The sequence below is a fragment of the Camelus ferus genome, chromosome X (genome assembly GCF_009834535.1).
Source record: "Camelus ferus isolate YT-003-E chromosome X, BCGSAC_Cfer_1.0, whole genome shotgun sequence".
Taxonomy (NCBI): Eukaryota; Metazoa; Chordata; class Mammalia; order Artiodactyla; family Camelidae; genus Camelus; species Camelus ferus.
The window spans coordinates 41,099,758-41,118,833 of record NC_045732.1 but is presented as its reverse complement, the minus strand read 5'-3'; the positions used below and the strand labels follow the sequence as shown (position 1 = coordinate 41,118,833).

General features: G+C 35.8%; 1 protein-coding gene across 1 annotated transcript in view; it reads right to left on the bottom strand.

Annotated features, from left to right (window-relative positions):
- The window catches only part of WNK3 (WNK lysine deficient protein kinase 3), a 98,951-nt gene that overhangs the window by 9,537 nt on the left and 70,338 nt on the right, over nt 1-19,076 (bottom strand). Inside the window, exons 12-15 of the mRNA XM_032474663.1 lie at nt 18,107-18,338; nt 17,578-17,708; nt 16,335-16,957; nt 14,053-14,264 (exon numbers count right to left, since the gene is read on the bottom strand). Coding sequence (XP_032330554.1) covers nt 14,053-14,264; nt 16,335-16,957; nt 17,578-17,708; nt 18,107-18,338 — 1,198 coding nt within the window. The remainder of the gene's footprint in view (nt 1-14,052; nt 14,265-16,334; nt 16,958-17,577; nt 17,709-18,106; nt 18,339-19,076) is intronic.

The following is a 19,076-nucleotide window of genomic DNA, read 5'->3' as shown; positions in this document are numbered from 1 at the left end:
ACTTGTTAACTTCAAAGGTGCTCTTTAATATTCAGTCCTTATTTATGAAATGAATAAAACCAGAGTTCAGTCCTTGGTGTTCTTTCCTGTTTTCCCCCCAAGGTGATTCCTATGTTCAGACAGTAATCACCCACCTGTAAGTTTCTTTCTCATCTCAAATCTTGATCTCTCTTCAATCCAACCCCACAACCAGCTCCCAAATGTGTTTTTCCACTTCAATGTCAAAAAATTGTTCAATTCAATACACCTAGAATCAAACCTGTCATGGTCTTGGCATGACAGCTGGCCTGAATATTGTATTTCTGTTAAAGATGCCACATTTTCTCCAAACCGCCCAGACTCAGATCCTTTGGCTCTCCCCACAAACACACACATATCCAGTTCATTATCATATTATGACAATTCATCCTACATAACATCTCTCTCATCTATTTTCATTTCCACAATTCTCTAAGCTCTTAATCCTGTCATACATGGACTGCTATGATTGCAATGACCTAAACAGATTTACTCCCTGGCTCCAGCCAATACACTCTTCACATTGCCACCAGATTAATATCAGTTAAATGCCATTTTCAGCATTTCACTCCTCAGCTCAAAAAAACACACCAAACTTTAATAGTTTCTTAATACTAACAATAGTGGGTTTTCAACTTGTTTAGGTGGCAAAGCCCTTAGTAGTCATGGTTGTCTTTGCAGAACAGATACATTATTTTATTTATTAACCTTCAGCAAATATACTATCTCATTTATTTAGCTTAAATACATAACTATGTGTTAGATTAAATATATTATCTTATGCCAAACTATAACATAGATAAGAAGTGGCAGTTGCCAAAGGTTTCTTTAAAAAAAAAAAAGTGTGAAAAAATCCCTTGTAATGTAAACCCGCCATCTAACCCAACTATTATATTCTCTTTCTCCCAAATAAATCTTACATTTTACCATTTGCATGCCTTTATATCATGCAGTTCTACCTACTGACAATACTCTTCACACTCCACTTCAACAATTTTAATCTGGTCCTTTTATCTTTCAAGACCAACTCAAATCTTACTTCCTGTATGAAGCAGTCTCAGACCACTATGGCCCTGAATGATCTTTCATTGCCTCCTTTCAATCCACTGTAGACACAATTTCTGGTATTGGGAGGCAATGCATTATAATAGTCAAGAGCCAAGGCTTTGGGGTCAGACAGATTTGGATTCCTTCTCTTATGAAATGAGATCCTAGGGAAGTTGGCTTAATCCAACTAACTGTGGAGTCCTTGCCCGTAAGAGACAGAGATGTTTGAAGAATTAAGATTCTACCTATCTACTTCTACCTACTTCAGAGATGTTTGAAGAATTGAGATTATGTAATGCAATTATGTTTCAGGGCTCCCAAGACCACTCATGGATTCAGTGATTCAACAGAAGGCTTCAGAGGACTCAGCATACAGTCTTACTGACAGCTAAGTTTATTACAGTGAAAGGATGCAGAATAGGATCAGCAAAGGAAAAAGACACAGGAATCTAGAGAAATTCATGCACAGACTTCCTTAAGCTCTTTTCCTATGGTGAGGAGGTATGCTCCTTTCTCTCAGCAACAGAAAATGCAGCAACATATGGGTAAGTTTCTGGCCAGGGAAGCCCATTAAAGACTCAGTGCCCAAGGTTTTTACTGGGGACTGGTCACTTAGGCACCTTCTGCCTAGCATGTACCAAAATGCCAGACTCTATGAAAGAAAGCAGGTACTTGGCATAAATCACATTATTTGTACCAACAATCTAGGCAAAGTAAACTATACTTATCAGGGAAGAAAGGGAAACCAAGTCCCTACACACCAGCCAAGGGCCAACCCTGGAAACAGGGCTTTCCAAAGATAGCAATCTTGTGCCTCCTATGTTAACTCCTTCCTGCACAAGTTTAGCACAGTGCTCACGTTAGAAGTTAACTAGACATGTACACTGTAGATACCATTATATTGCAACATCATGCATCAGTTCGAGTTTCTCACAAAACAGGTATAATTGTGGGCAAGGGAAGATGGATGTGGATCTCTGAATATATGTTAAGGCAGTGCTTCTTAAAAAGTGTTCTGTGAAAAGTAGGTTCTGTGGTAAAACTGTTTTGGGAAACGTATATTACTTCCCTTCTTGAAAATCCTCACTTCCTAGTAGCACATTAAAGGATCTACAAGGTTCTATGGTGAAAAAACTGGTTTTTATATGATTGACTTCAACATTTTCTATTTGATCATGCAATACCCATTAACTCTTTGCTGACAGTTTACAAAATGTTGTGCTAAGGCCAACAAGTGTGTCCACCAAACCTAGCCAAATGGGGAAAACATGAAATGACAGCAAGCTTTGAAAGAGAACTATTAGAGATAGAAATATGAAATCACTTGGTCCTGTGATGATAGTCAATGAAGTAATAAAACCACTAGAAGGTATGTGTGGAATACCCTATCTTTGCAAACTTGGCTTCAATGAATTCTTAAAAACAGAGAGAAAATGAAGATTAGGTCCCACTTACAGAAACAATATTTTAATATTAGGTCTGCTTAAGAATCAATCTAAACATTTTAATAAATAAGTTAATTTAACAGAAGTTTAATAGTCAGTTACTCTCCTTCCTACCTGCTAGAAACTAATTTCAGGCTTTCAGAATGACTGAGTGAGGAGGTTATCAAATCCTTTCCCTCAAAAGCAAATAGTAAAACTAGACAAAACTCTCAAAAACAACCATTTCAGCAATCTGGAACTTGTCCAAAGGCATACAACAAAATCAGAAGCATTTGTTCATGAAAACTACTCAACTTTTAAGAACTGTGCAATCAGTGGTGTTTTGGCCCAAGGCTGCCCCTGTCACCCCTGCCCCAGCTCTTTTTGCCCAGCAATTCAACCATAACAGGGCTGGCTGAGAAAACAACAGGCTTTGTTGCCACAGGGAACTCCATTGATTTGGAGTTTTAGAAACAGTAACTCCATTAACCTGAGGTTTACAGGGAGATCTGGGAAGTGAGACAACCATAGGAGGCTTGATCAATTCTCCACATATCTCAGGTTGAATGGAAAATCATTACATGCACAGCAAAGACTTGAGGGCCTAAACCATACACACATCACTGGCAGACAGACCCTGCATGCAGAGAGGAGGCATGAGAGATCCCAGAGGAGAATAAAAGCTGGGTCAGACTAGAAAATGGCCTCAAGTTTGAATGAGTTTCCTGGTGCACACACAGATACATCAGCAGAAAGTGGAAGCCCTACTGGCTTGAGGTGTTTAAGTGTAGCCTCTAATTAGTCTCTGGCTGAACACTAAACATTGCAGATAAAGAGGTCACTCCCAGGAAGCCAAGCTTAAAAGTGAAAACTAGGGGAAAAAAACCGAGTAGTGACATCAGCAGCTACACACTGCAGGGCAGACAGGTTTCACATGTTTAGTCCATCCATAAAAGCTGGACAGGATGCATGGAGGAGCTATCTGAGAATTCTGAATAGTAAATAGTAGCAAGTGACTAGGGAATAAGACCAAAATTCGAGTACCATTAAAATGACAGTGAGCTTACCAATATTTCCTGTCTAGTATCCCATGGTTAACCTGAAAGTGGGTACTGGGGTATTAAATGAGAGCTCTCCAGAGGAAATCTTCTACTTTTGGCATGAGAAATAGGAAAGGGAACTTCTAAAATTCTCATATAGAAATCACCTATTTTCTTCTTCTTTTTTATGTATTCTTTCCCCAAGCCCCCAAGCAATCCTGTAGTGGCAGAGTCCACAGCCACGATGGAAGCTCATGGAAGCCAAACTCTTGAGAAAGATGACCCACCCACTTCTGATTAGTGGAGTTATGGTCCCATGAAAGTGAAGACAATCATTGTTGCTTTATTGCTCTCTAGTCTCCCAAAGCTTGGCCCTGAACGTGTGCACAGTGGTAGATGTGCACAAGAGAGCAGAGAAACAACAATCTCAGATTTCTGGCTGAGGAACAAAAAAAAAAAGTCAATGGGAATCAAAAAGTACTGGAGGTGGGGAGGGTTTATAGCTCAAGTGGTAAAGTGCATGCTTAGCATGCACCAGGTCCTGGGTTCAATCCCCAGTAACCCCTCTAAACATAAATAAACCTAATTACCTTTCCCCCACAATAATATAATTAATTAATTAATTAAAGTATTGGAGGTATTGCAGGGAGGGAGTAGCTGAGGAAAGTTATTTTTGAATGCCTGGGTTTACTACTCAGCTGTGTATACACGAATCTGATACTATTCAGCATACTGAAGACATGAATACTGAACTAACAGACAACATCCCTAGGCTGAGACCCACTAGGAGACCCACATGTGGAGCAGGTCCAAGGAACACCACAGAGGCAATGTAACTGAACTGACATTAGAACAACGGACCACAGAAGACAGGTTGCAACTCATAAGGTAAAAATAACTGGGTCAATTACCTCCTATAACAAATATCAACATTGTCTACATAGGATTTTAAAAAGACACCAGAGTCTAAGAATGTTCAAAATGTCCAGATAATGTTCAGTATGACTTGGCATACACAGAACCAGGACAATTTCAACTCATATGGGAAAAGATAACCAACAGATACTAATTCAAGGATGGTACAGATGTTGGAATTATCTGAGAAAGACTCTAAAGCAGCTATTATAAAAATGCTCAAATAGGTAATCATGAAAACTACTGAAACCAATGATAAAATAGAAAGTCTCAACAAAGAAACAGATATAGAGAAATTTTTATAAGTAAAATTTGAGAATCAAAAAATACACAACAACCCCCAAAAAGCCTCCTTGGATGGACTCAACAGCAGAAAGGAGATGACAGAATTCAATTTTTTTCCAGTTTTATTGACATATAAGTGACATACAGCCTGTATAAGTTTAAGGTGTAGAGCATAACGATTTGACTTACATACATCATGAAATGATTACCACAATAAGTTTAGTGAAGAATTCATCATCTCATATAGGTACAAAATAAAAGAAAAAAATTTTCCTTGTGATAAGAACTCTTAGGATTTACTCTCTTAACAATTTTCATACATAACTATAGCAGTGTTAATTATATTAATCATGTTGTATATTATATCCCTAGTACTTATTTATCTTATAACGAGAAGCTTGTACCTTTGACTACTTTTGTCACCAAAGATACTGCATTTTTATTGACTATATTCCTCATGTGACTCATTTATTTTGTAACTGGAAGTCTGAACCACTTAATTTCCCTCATCTATTTCACTCATCCCCCCAACTCCCAGAAAATTCAGTTTTAACAACAGAGAAATAAGATTGAAAAACAAAGATGAACAGAAACTAAAGGATCTACAGTGCAATAGCAAAAGATCTAAAATCTGAGTCATCAGAGTCCTAGAAGGAGAATGAAAAAAAGAGTGTGATTAGAAAAAAATATTTGAAGAAATAGTAGCTGAAAGTTTGCTAAATTTGACAAAGGACATAAGCCTACCATATTCAAGAAGCTCACTGAACTCAAAACAGAAATAAACACAAAGAAACTCATACCTACAAACATAAAACTTGCTGAAACTGAAATAGAAAAATTGCTGAAAATTAAAAGAAAAAAATTATGAAAGCAACCAGAGAAAACCAATGCATTTTATACAGGAAAACAATGATTCAAATTTCTAGGGATTTCTCCTCACAAACCATGGGAAGCTAGAAGGAAGTGGCATAATTTTTTTTAAATGCTAAAAGATATAACTGTCAACCCAAAATTCTGTATACAGCAAAAATATCCTTCTGGAATGAGGTGTGAAAAAAGACCTTCTCAGATAAAAAAAAGTTAATAGAATTTGTCACCAGCAGACCTATTCTAAAAGAATAGTGCTAAAGAAAGATCTTAAACAGAGAGAAATTATATAAGTAGGAAATATGAAAAAGCAGAAATGAAGGAAGACCAACAGATATCAGGGTAAATGTATTTTTCTTTTGAGTTCTAAAACTCAAGAAAAAATGAAATTTATAACTCTGTGTGATGTAGTTTTCCATAGACGTAGATGTAATACATAAGACAATTATAAAGGACGAAACCTATATGGATGTAAGTTTTCAACACTCCTTTTGATGTGGTAAACAATTGATTTTAAATAGACTGAAAAGGTAAATATGTACATTATAATCCCTAGAACAACCACAAAAAATATACAAGGAAATAAAGAAAAAACAAAATAGATAAATTAAAATGGAATACTAAAAATATATTCAAATAAACCAAGTGAAGGTAGAAAAGGGGAAGAAAAGGAATAAAAAACATAAACAGAAAATAGATTTAAAATATGGTAGACCAAAATCCAAACATATAGATCATTACATTAAATGTAAATGGTTTAAGAATAACTGAAAGACAGAGAGTAACAGAATGGATTTTTTCAATATGACCATAAACTGCCTGCAAGAAACTCATTTCAAATATAACAATATAGGCAGACTAAAACTAAAAGGATGAAAAAGATACACCATACAAACATTAACCAAAAGAAAGATGAAATGAGTGTCTGGTATCAGACAAAGCAGATATCAAAGCAAGCAGAAATAACAAAGAGTAAAGAAGGATACTACACAATGATAAAAGAGATTCAATTCACCAAGAAGACATAATAATGCTAAATGTATATGTAACTAACAAAACATCCTCAAAATACATGAGGCAAAACTGACAGAACTAAAAGGAGAAAGAGACAAGTCTGCAATTACAGCTGGGGTCTTCAACACTATTCTCTCAGTCAACAATAGAAGTAGTGGACAGCAAATAAGCAAGGATATAGAATAATTGAACAATACCATTCCAACATCTAGATCTAACTGACATTTATAGATCACTCTACTAAAGAACAACAGGGTATACGATATTTTCAAATGCACATGAAACATTCACCTAAATAGACCATATCCCGGGTCATAAAACAAACCTGAACAAATTGAAAGAAATCAAAACCACTAACAATATATTCTCTGATCATAATAAAACTGAAGTACAAATTAGTAACAGAAGTAACAAGAAAAATCTCAAAACCCTTGGAAATTAAACAACACACTACCGAATAAACCATGAAACAAAGAGAAAGTCTCAAGGGAAATAAGAAAAAAATTGGAACTGAAAATAACCCCCAAAATTCAACATATCAAAACACTGGGGATCCTAGAGAACAAAGAATAAACCTTAATGTGTGAAAAAAATTCTAAATCATTTAGGAGGTCATAGGATCCCAGGATGGAATGCATTTGTCAAAATACATAGAACTTCATGGCACAAAGAGTCAACTTTAATGTATGAAAATTTAAAAATTCATTTAGGAGGTTCAAGGGATTCCAGGATGGAATGCAGAATGTGACAAAAGAATCTAACCATATTACAAATGTATAAAAGAACCGTGTCACATAAAGGAGTCAGGGAACAAGTGCTGACCTACGTAACTTTGGAAAAGAGCCATACCTATAATACTAAAGGCAAAAGAAACTACCCATAAGCACTGCATTCTAGTTGATAGAGGTGTTTCTCACTGGGTTATAAATTAGTAATTCTGAAACCACTATACCTTATACTGGAATTGAACAATTAAATAAATAGAGGATGGTGAGAGCCTCTCATTGTTGGAGTGAGAGTTTACAGATAAACAAGGGAAGAAAGCTATACAACCAATGTGGATTGCACACCAAGCACCCAGATCTTGGTTTCTAATATATTCCAGAATAAAATGAATTAGGCTTCCTTATAGAAATGATGGCTTCTAGGACTGAAGCAGGAAATACACAAGATAAGCTTGGAGAATCTTCTGGTGCCAGTGGAGGGGAGCAAAACTTGCCACCCCAAAATATCTCTTTGGCTTGTGGATTATTTCAAGCTGAAAACAATCAAAGCCCAAAAGACCTGGGAACAAACTTTGACCTTCCCCCTAACTGCCTAAAAGAATTTAGACAGAGGGCCTGTTTCCAGGATAGAGCCATCACCAGAGATATCTCCAAAGAAAAGGGCTAGGTGTGGTGAGGGAAACTCTAAGCAGGACTAAAGATCAGTCCACTCGGTTTCCCATTGTATCTACATGGCCCAGCAAACGTTTGCTTTTCCTTCTCCATGTGAATTGCCTTCCTACCCTTTGAAGTCCCAAACCACTATTCCCAACATCTTCTTTTGTTCTTAGCTAAAAATGGCATTTAAGGTGAGGGCTTTGGCCATTTTGGTGAGTTACTCAGTTTTCCTGGATCTCTCCCATGTATACATGTTATTAAACTTTTGTTTGATTTTTCTCCTATTAATCTGTTTCATGTCAATTTAATCCTTAGACCAGCCAGAGGAACTTAGGACAGAGGAAAATTTATCCCTCCCCAACACCAGTAAGTAAAGATGTGTTCAAAAACAAAATTCTACAAAATAACTGACGGGTACTCCTCAACACTGTCAGAGTCATCAAAAACAAAGAAATTCTGCAAAAACTGTTAAAGTTAAAAGAAACCTAGGAGACATGACCCCTAAATACAATGTGGTATCCTGGATGTAATCCTGGGACAGAAAATGGATATAATGTGAATGTATCAAGATTGGTTTATTATGATGACAAATGCACCATAATTATGTATAAGATGTTAATAATTGGGAAAATTGGGTGTCAGGTACATGGAAACTTTCTTTACTAGCTTAACAATTTTTCTGTAAATCTAAAACTATCCCCCCCCCAAATAAAACCTAATTTAAAACATCTTAATAGATGGAGCTAAATTAGTGCTTATAGGAAAATTTATACCATTGAATGCTTATATTACAAAAAGAAAGGTCTCACATCAAAAATCTAAGCTTCCATTTTAAGAAACTAGAAAAAGCAAAATAAAAACAAGGCATGCAGAAGGAATGAAATGATAAAGAGCAGAAATCAATGAAATTTTAAACTGGAAAACAATAAAGCAAATCAATAAAAGCAAAAACGATCTTTGAAAAGATCAATAAAATTGGTAAATATCTATCAACACTGACAAAGAAAAAAGAGAAGATACAAATTACAAATATCAGGAATGAAAGAGGATATTACTATAAATATTCAAGAAATTAAAAAGATAGTAATGAAATACTCTAAACACAAAGATTCAGCAGCTTAGATGAAGTAGACCAAGTTCTCAAAAACCACAAACTACCAAAACTCACCCAATAGGAAATTTATAATCTGCAAAAGCCTGTAACTACTATTACAGAATTTGAATTTGAAGCTAAAAAACCTCCCCCAAAAAGTCTCTGAGCTCACATGGTTTCATGGGAAATTCTTCTAGACATTTAAAGAAGTAATACTAACTCAACAAAAACTCTTTCAGAAAATAGAAAAAGAGGAAGGAGAATGCCTTCAAAAAACGCAGCCTACGGGCTTAGGTAAACTTGCTCTTAAAACAATGAAAATATGGGCAAAACAACTAAAACCAACCATTTTGAAACTCTGACAATTATCCAAAGACACAGAACAAAATAAAAATCATTTATCCAAGACAAACTACTGAGGTCTGTGGCATTTTAACTTGTAGCAATTCCCATCCCTCCTTCCTCCCCAGCTCAGTGTTGTAGTAGCCAAAAGCCAGCAGCACTGTAGACAATGGGGAGAACAGAACTCTTTTTGAGCTGCCTTAAAAGCATCATCCCTGGAGTACAGTCACTATTTTGTCTAAACTTGCAGCAACCTGGGAAAATCTCTATTCTCAGTGTGATGAATATTTGATTTCACTTAGACCTCAGCTCAGCCCACCCAGACATGAGTATGAGGGGTGGGGAGTGGGTAGGAGGCTACCTCCAAGACATTACTGAAATAATAGGAAAGTGCTGGCAACAACTCAGAAGCCTAAGGCTGTGATTTCAGTTGGGGCAAACAAGAGCCTGGTCTAGAATTAAAAAGTAATGCTAGGACAAGTAGATAACCATAGGAAACTTTGAAAATTTCTGATATATTCCTGAGAATGTAAATGTTTGCCATGCCAAGACAGACCTGAGAAAGAAGAAAGGACTAGTTACTCAATTCTGGCTGAACTTGAGTTTCTGGGCAAGCAGGAAGTAAATTCAAAGGGTGTCTTACAAACTGAAGCCTGAACATGTGCCTTCTCACAGAGATCTCCCTGGCAAAAAGCAACAAGACAAGGCATTTAATGAAATCTTCCAACCAATCATTGGCTCACGACTACAAGTACTGGCCCAGGAGTGAACCCTAGCATACCAGGCTTTACACATTTTTTAGAAATTTTTTAGCGAGCAAAGAACTCGTGGAATATAGAATTAGTGAAGGAAAATCACTAAACAAATAAGCAGCAACAAAAAAATATTAACAATTATAATAAGCAAAATACAGCAACAACAAACCTTGGTTGTTGTGGGACACAACTGCGGCCAGTCAGTGACACGGGTTGGTGAAAGAATTTACCAGAGATGAAGGAGAAGAATAGTAAAGGACTTTATTAGGGTACACTGTCATAGACAACAGTGGGCCACGAAGGCGAGAGGTGCCTGCGTGAGCACTGAGGGTCGGTTGTTGGGGTCTTTTATAAGGTAGGGTCACAAGATGTCTGATGTGTACAAGTCTCTGATTGGTTGTAGGTGAGGTGAAAGGTTTAGGGTCCATGAAGGGTGGTGGGGTTTATGACTCTGATAAGGTAGGCTGAAACAAACCAGCCTGAGCTATTGTGAGATTAGGCATTACCTAGGGCTATTAGTTTGTTAGGGCAAACATGACCAGTAAAGAATGTACTTTATCTGTTGAAGGAACACAAGCAGACATCTGAGAACCCAGAAATGGGGGCTGTTGGACTTTGAAGGATGTCAGTTGGCCCCACAGAGGAAGGGGGTGAAAGGAATCTGACTCAAGAGCTGTTGCAATATATTATCTATAATGTCCAGTTTTATCCCAAAATTAAGAGACATGCAAAGAAATAGTAAATTATGCCACATATACAGAAAAGAAAAAAGGAGTCAACAAAAACATCCTGAAGGAGGCCTACATTTTGGACTTAGTAGACAAAGCCTTTAAAATCAGTTATTATAAACGTATTCAAAACAACTTAAGGAAACTATGTCTAAAAAAATTAAAAGAAAGTGTATGATGACAATGTCTCACACCAAATAGAGAACATCAATAAAGAGATAGAAATTATTTTAAAAAAATAGAAATTCTGTAGTTGAAAAGTATAAAAACTGAAACAAAAAATTCACCAGAAAGGCTCAACAACAGATTTGAGTGAGCAAGAGAAAGAATCAGAAATCTACTCTGAGGAACAGAAAGAACAAAGAATGAAATAAAATAAACAGAGGCTCAGAGACCTGTGGAATACCATCAGGCATGACAAAATATACATAATATAATGGGAGTCCCAAACAATAAAGAGAAAGGGGCAGAAAAAAGTATCAATGAGATCCATACCTATGCAAAGCATAATTAAATTGATGAAAGTCAGTGTGTCTAGGTATGGATCTCATTGAATTTACTCTAGAGAAATTTTAAAGAGTAAACTAAAATCAAAGTAAGTAGAGGAAAGTAAATAGTAAAGATCAGAATGGAAATAAATGAAATCAAGAAAAGCAAGTAAAGAGACTCAATGAAACTAAAAGTTGGTTTTTTTGAAAAGATCAACCAAATTGACAAACCATTAACTAGACTAACCAAGAAAAAAAGAGAGAAGACTCAAATTACTAAAATAAAAAAATGAAAAAGCTGACATCACTATAAATCATACAGAAATAAAAAGGATTTTAAGAGAATACTATGAACAACTGTATGCCAACAAATTTGATATTTTAGATGAAAAAAATCTTAACATAACAAGCAAAGAGATCGAATTTGTGTCTTAAAAACGTCTAATATGTAAAAGCAAGGCCCAGATGGCTTTACTATTTAATTCTACCGAACAATTAAGGAAGAATTCACACCAATTCTTTATAAACTCTTCTAAAAAACAGGATACAAAAAATGGCAAAAGTCTTGAATAGGCACTTCACCAAAGAGGATATATGTATAGCAAATAAGCATAAGGAAAAAACATACAACATTATTAATTCGTTAGGGAAATGAAAATTAAAACCACCATGTAATACTACCACATACCTATTAGATTGGTTAAAATAAAGAATAACAATAATACCAAATGCTGAAGAGCATCAGAGAAAATGGAAGTCTCATACATGCTGATGGGAATGGAAAATGATGTAGCTGCTTGGGAAAACAGTTTCAAAGTTTCTTAAAATTTTTAATATAGAGGGGAGGGTAATAGCTTAGTGGCAGAGCATATGTTTAGCATGCACAAGGTCCTGGGTTCAATCCCCAGTATCTTAACTAAAATAAATAAACCTAATCACCTCTCCCCCCTAAAAATAAATAAAAATTGTTTAAAAGAAAAAAAATTAAATATACATACCATATGAGTCAGCAATTTTACTTCTGGGTATTTTATCCAAATGAACTGAATACTTGTGTTCACCCAAAAAGCTTTACATGAGTATTTATAGCAGCTTTATTTGTAAAACCCAGCACTGGAAAGAACCCAAATATCTTTCAACAAGTGAATGGATAAACAAACTGTTGTACATCCACACCATGGCATATTACTCAGCAACAAAAAGGAACAAGTTATTATAACACAAAATAACTTAAAGAATCTCAAAGACAATGTTCCAGTCAAAAAAGCAGTCTCAAAAGGCATGTTTTTACCATGAGATTCCATGGTTGATTAGAAAGAGGCAGTGTAGTGTAAGTGCCTGACAATTAACGTTTTTGATTATAAGTGCCTGCCGTTAAGCTTTTGATTGCTGAGGTATCCATTTCAAAGAAATCCATATCAAATAAACACACTGCCAGCTATACAACTAGACAAAGAGCCATGCCACCCAATGCATGAAGTTATACCCTTTTAGAAAGCTCTGGTTGACCTTGATAACTGATAACTGAGTGATCCTGCTTTTCTCTTCCTGTACTTTAATTCCTGCTCTCGTGTTTCAAATTCACCAATAAAGAGTGAACCTGTGAAACCCTAGGCTCTCCATCCTCGATCCCAATAAGGAATAACCTCTACTCCTGTGCACTCTTGCTCTCTAGTGCATGCTTCCCCCTGCTCCTCCAACCTCTTGCTGTGTGGCCCCAGGTATGATGTGTATTTCCCAGGACCTGTGAATAATAAACCTGGTTTTATCAAAGTTCCCTGATGGTTGTTGCTGAGGTGCATCATGCAATCATAATAAAAACCACAAGGGCTGGTCTAGCCACAACGTTGGCTCCAGTAGGGGGACATCTTTTCTCTGACCCTCTCTCCTGCCTCTCTCTTCCATTTTAGAGGATCCTGTGATTATTACACTGGGCCCACCCAGATAATCCAGAATATGTCCCCATTTTTAAATGTTGATTAGCATCTTTACCTCAATTACCCTTTGTAATATAACTGAACATAGTCACAGGTTCCAGGGATTTGCACATGGACCTCTTTGGAGGGGAGGCATTATTCTGCCTACTACAAATTCTGTTAAGATCTCATATCTATCCTTGCAGTTCATCCTCAACCCCCACCTTGACCATGTACATGTAACCAAGGAAGTCTGACCTGAGTAACAACTTCTCTAATAGTTAAGTAGAGACTGATCCTCTCTTTTTACAAATTAAAGATGTACATTTTTCTAAGATTCTCATAATAAATAAAGATCTCTTTCATCAGATAGAACATGACTATATTTTTAAGATTATCTTAAAATAACAAACTCATCAACACTCTAAATGCTAGACCAGCAGTTCCCACCGACTGCTAACATTTCAAAAACTATTCTTGGGATTGAAATTGGGCTTCCCAGTATTTATTTTCCAAATGAAAACATAAAATACTCATCTGCTTTCCAAACTCTATCATCTATCCTCACCATTATTTCATAAAAGAATATTTAGCACCAAAAAGGTAGAAAAGAATCTCAGAATAATATACACCTCTTTAAACCATCTTAGCTTGATAAAAATAAATATATTATCATTATTTTTCTAATTTTGCTGACCTTTGACCAGTTCCTTTTAATCACTTTTAAGACTGATTTACCTGTAGCAACTGTGCCACTGTCCACATGTGTCAAGGATTGGGGACGGCTTCGAAGTTTGCTCTTGAAAGATCTTGGTCTGCGTGGTGATGCAGGTGTCAGAGGAACCTCTGATGACTGGATTTTACTATCTTTAATTGCCCGAAGGCGTTCATAGAGCTCCTGCAGCTCCTTATTCTGCTGGGTTTGAAGATTTACCACCTCCTGAATGTGTCTGAATGAAAATTATATAGAAAGCATTTTAATGGCACTGGCACCATATAGATGAGCCAAAGAACTCTACACCAGTACAAATAAGTAAAGTTTAACAAGGTATTTAAGAATGTGGAAATGCAGAATATTTTCACAATTTCAGGATGTTAAATGCCTTTCTAAGTACAACATTGAACTAATGAGACATAAAGTTAAATAAACTGATACCAAATTTCAAAAATTTCAATATAGTGAAAAACAATTAAAAAGTTAAATATAGTATAGTCACATAGTATTGATAACATTAATTTTTCTTTATTATATGTTGCAAGTATAAACAGGAAGAAAATTTGTAACATATAGTAAAAGGTTAATATTCAGAATGTATAAATAGCTTCTAAAACTTAGTAAGAAAAAAAGAAACAACTTTATAGAAAAGAGGGGAAAGAATAAGAAAAGATGACTCCAAAGAAGAGGAAACACAAGTAGCCAATAAATACGAGATGCACAACCTCACTACTAACTAGGAGAACACAATTAAAAAAAATTTTTTTTTTAATTCATCTGATTGGAATCAAATAAAAAGGATCAGTAATATCCAGTTCAATATTGTTAAGGAGTCAGAAAACAGGCATTTTCATATATTTTTGTTTGGTATATAAAATGATATATTTACACTGGATGACAATTTTAAATGTACACACCTTTTAACCCAGCAATTACACTTTTAGGTTATCTATCCTATAAAAATACTCACATTAAGTATGAAAAAATATAAGGATGTTTATGTCAACATTGTTTACATAAGCAAAATATGGGATAAAACAAATGCCAATTAAGAAAAAATTAAATAAACTTTAAATGGCTATATGCTACTCTAGTGTATAGGGAATAAAGATTATTGGTATACATGAATATTCAAACATGAATATAAAGAGACAATGTTAACTCCTAAAATTGTAGAATAACATTTATTATGATCCAACTTTTGTAAAATGCAGAAACTATATATTTATAAATGCATAGAAAAATGACAGGCACAATATGCACCAAACAGTTCACAGCAGTTGCCTCTGAGAAATGAGATTAGGGCATGAGAAACAGGAGATTGTTTGTTTTGTGTGCTTTTTTTTTTCTTTTTTTTACTGTTTTGATACTATGATTTATAATAAAAAAAACATGTATTTGGTCTTTGTCCCTATTCCTGGCACACAATTCCTAAAATCCTTGTAATTTCCTAAGTGATTAGAGCAATGGGAGGATCTTTTGTTATATTTGGTCTTTGGCCCTCAAATAGCTCCAGCTCCTGCAATAGCTCCAAAGTGATAAAGGTAATAACAAAGTCTTATCATTCAAAACAAGCCACTTTGAATCACACCTGAATTTATATTAATGAAATGAGTTTTGGATAACCCCTAAGGATGGGGGCTAGTTGCCAGGGGAACCAACCAGGTGATTAGAGGGTGGGAACTTTCAGCCCCTCCCCTCCCTACCTCTGGGGAAGGGAAAGAGGCTGGAGTGAATTAGTTGGCAATTGAATTAATTGCCAACTGCCAATGATTTAATCAATCGTGCCTACTGTAATGAAGTTTCCATAAAAATTCCTAAACTACAGGGGTTCTGAAAGCTTCAGGTTGGTGAATATTTGGAGGTGCTGGGAAGTGGCACTCTTGAGAGGCCATGGAAGCTCCATGCCCCTTTCCCTATATCTTGCCATCTGCCTGTTCTTGAGTTGTATCCTTTTATAATAAACCAATCATCCAGTAAGGAAAATTTTCCTGAGTTTTGTAAGCCATTTTAGCAAGTTAATCAAACCTGAGAAGAGGTTCGTGAGAACCTCTGATTTATAACAAGTTGGTCAGAAGCATAGGTAACAGGTAACTACCTGGATTTCTGATAGGCATCTGAAGGGGGGAAGTCTTGTAGGATAGGGCCCTTAGCCTGTGGGATCTGATGCTATCTTTGTAGTTTTCGATCATAAATTTTTGTTCAATCATTAAAATGTCACCAATCCTCAATTAGCTACCAGTCAAATACTTAGTTCTATAAAACCCAGCACAATCAGATTTTCAACAGAAGATAAAGTCCTTACTTTTCTCGTAATCTTTGAAGCTCCACCTTTAAGTCCTCATCCTCTATTTCTGACTCATCATCGCTACTCATTGGGGAAGATGGTGAATAGAAGAGTGAGCTCTGTGGTTGAACACAGGATTTTTCTTCATGGAGTGGTAAACATTTTTCTCTCTCTGGACCAGCCTTTACCACTGATTTCCCTGTGCCAGCAAGAGTGGCTGAAAATTCACCATCAGAGCTAGGCTGTTTCCCGAAAGTAAGTATCTCTTTCTCTTTAAGCAACAGTTCAGATCCTGACTGCATGCTACTTCCTGTGGCTGAATTTTCTTCCAATTCCTTTTCTGGAGTTATCAAAGATATATCAGTCTCACAAGCTGTACTGAAAGATGAGAAGTTATCAGCTTGTTTGGGAATTTTCTTTTCTTCTTTAATGGTTTCCTGTAGAACTGGTAACTTCTGAGAAGAAAGTGAAGTTTGTGGCTTGTGTATGGTAGGTTCCATTTCTACCAACTGGGACTTTGCTGTTTCAGTAAAGGGTAAAGCTTCTTCACTAGACTGGCTTGTCATTTTACTGAATGCTGGTGTGTGTTCTATTCCAAAAGATGTCACTTTCACTGACTGCTGCTGAGGAACTGTGATCACCTGAAATACAAAAAAGGCAAAGGTGGCTGGCTCCACCTAACCAAAGAGTAAACCCACAAAGAAATTCAATATTAACTTATGGTACAGACAACTGGATGGCCTGCTGTGATGTACACACATTGCTAATACCAAAACTTAAAAATCCCACCTATACTCCCCATATTGAAAGTTTTTTAATTGGGCCTCTTGTAAAGAGAGTTGGCTTCATATTGCTCACATAAAATTCCACAATTTAAAAAATCCATATGTATACCTGAAACTAATACAATACTGTAAATCAACTATACTTTAATTTTTTTAAATATTAAAAATTTTAATTCCATATATAAAGTTGCTGAGATTCTAAGGGAAATGAAACTGGATTTATAAAAAAGATGACCCAACCACCAACCAAAAAGTGATGAACCATTTCTGTGCTCTTTTCCAGCTACTAAAATCCCCATTTCTTTAGACTCACCTTTACTGGATGGCTACAGAAGGTGAGGGGATACATATAAGAGGAATAAATTAAATATGATAATGATCTGTATTTATATAATTACCATCTACAGACCAAGATCTTCAATGCCCTTGCCTTTTATAATGCCCTTGTAGATAAGGATTCAACCAAAGATACAAACCTGGAACCGACCCCGCTGAAATGATCCACTCAATGCTTTACATCTGCTTGAAGCCCTAGTATCAGCTGCGGACTCTCCTGTCAGAGGGATGGGATCAGGAGCAACTGCTGATCTCATATCTTCTGTTTCCACTGCAAGTTTTGCCAAATTATAAGCAGAAAGGAGAAAATTGTTTGTTAAGACTAAATTTGTTTACATTACCAAAAATGAAGAAAAGTAGAAAAAGCTTAACTCCTGCTAGACAATTAAAAAGTGTTAATGTAATAAGCAACATTGTAGAAGTCCCTAACTCTAAATCAGACATTGCAAGATTTATCCCAAGACTTAATATCTATATGAAATGAATACTTTAAAACCAAATTAATTACAAAAGGAAAAATAAAATGGCAATGACATTAATGGGACGTGTCACATACATGGGCTATGTGGAAAAAGTGGCAAGATTTGTGTATGAACAACAACAAAAAGAAACAGAAGTAAATGAAAAGTGATGTTACCTAGTCTATGTCCCTGACTGTAAGCACACTACCTTGACGGACTTTTGATCTCTTGAAAAAGCTGGTTGACTGCCGTAGCCTGTATGCCCAGCTTTTTAATTTGCGAGTCCAGGATTTCTTGCTAATAGGATTTTTGAGACTAGGACAAGTAAAGCTTAGGCCAAAATATCCACCTCCTGCCTGCAGATGAATGGCTCCACCGCTTGACACAGCAGCAGGATAGACCTCTGGATCCCCTGGAAGTGAAGCATCTGGGGACATCTCCTAATGGAGACAAAAAGAGGAAAACCAAAATGATAATAATTTAGGTAAGTTGGAGCAATTGTTTATACCATTGGAGTCTCCTGTATGGACTAAATCAGTAATTTAAAATAGAATGCTATGTATACTTGCATTAATAGTACCACACCATTAATAGTACCAAACCAAACCTGAAGTATTCAACTCATAGGAATTAAGCCTTCCACTTTCTTTAAAAATATTATTTAGGCCTCAGATAAATAAAAGAGCAGGCCATTAAACTTCTATCCTAGAATATTATAGCAACTTTCAAAACTGAAAATTAAAGTTAAAATGATTTCCTTCATATGTACCAATTTACTAAATAAAAAAGTTACTGAAACCCTATGCTCTTAAAATGGAAATTTTCATTTATGCTCATATTATTTAAGAAGAGTTAGTTAAAGATGCCTGACACACATGATAAATATAGAAAAACAAGATATCTAGGCTTTCAGATTTACAGAGAAATATTACCAAATCAAGTATCTTATATTATGTAAGCACACAAAAATTTACAATGGACCTCAAAATTATTTCAAATTCATGCTCTAAAAATTGTTAACATCAGGCCACAGCTTGCTATAAAATCACTCTTCCCTCTTTTTGTCCTCCCATCCCTCCCCTCAAAAGTCAGAATTAACTGTTATATTCTAAATGAGTACTTTAAAAAATAAATTCCCTATAATAATTAACACAAAAAACTGATACACAACCAAACTG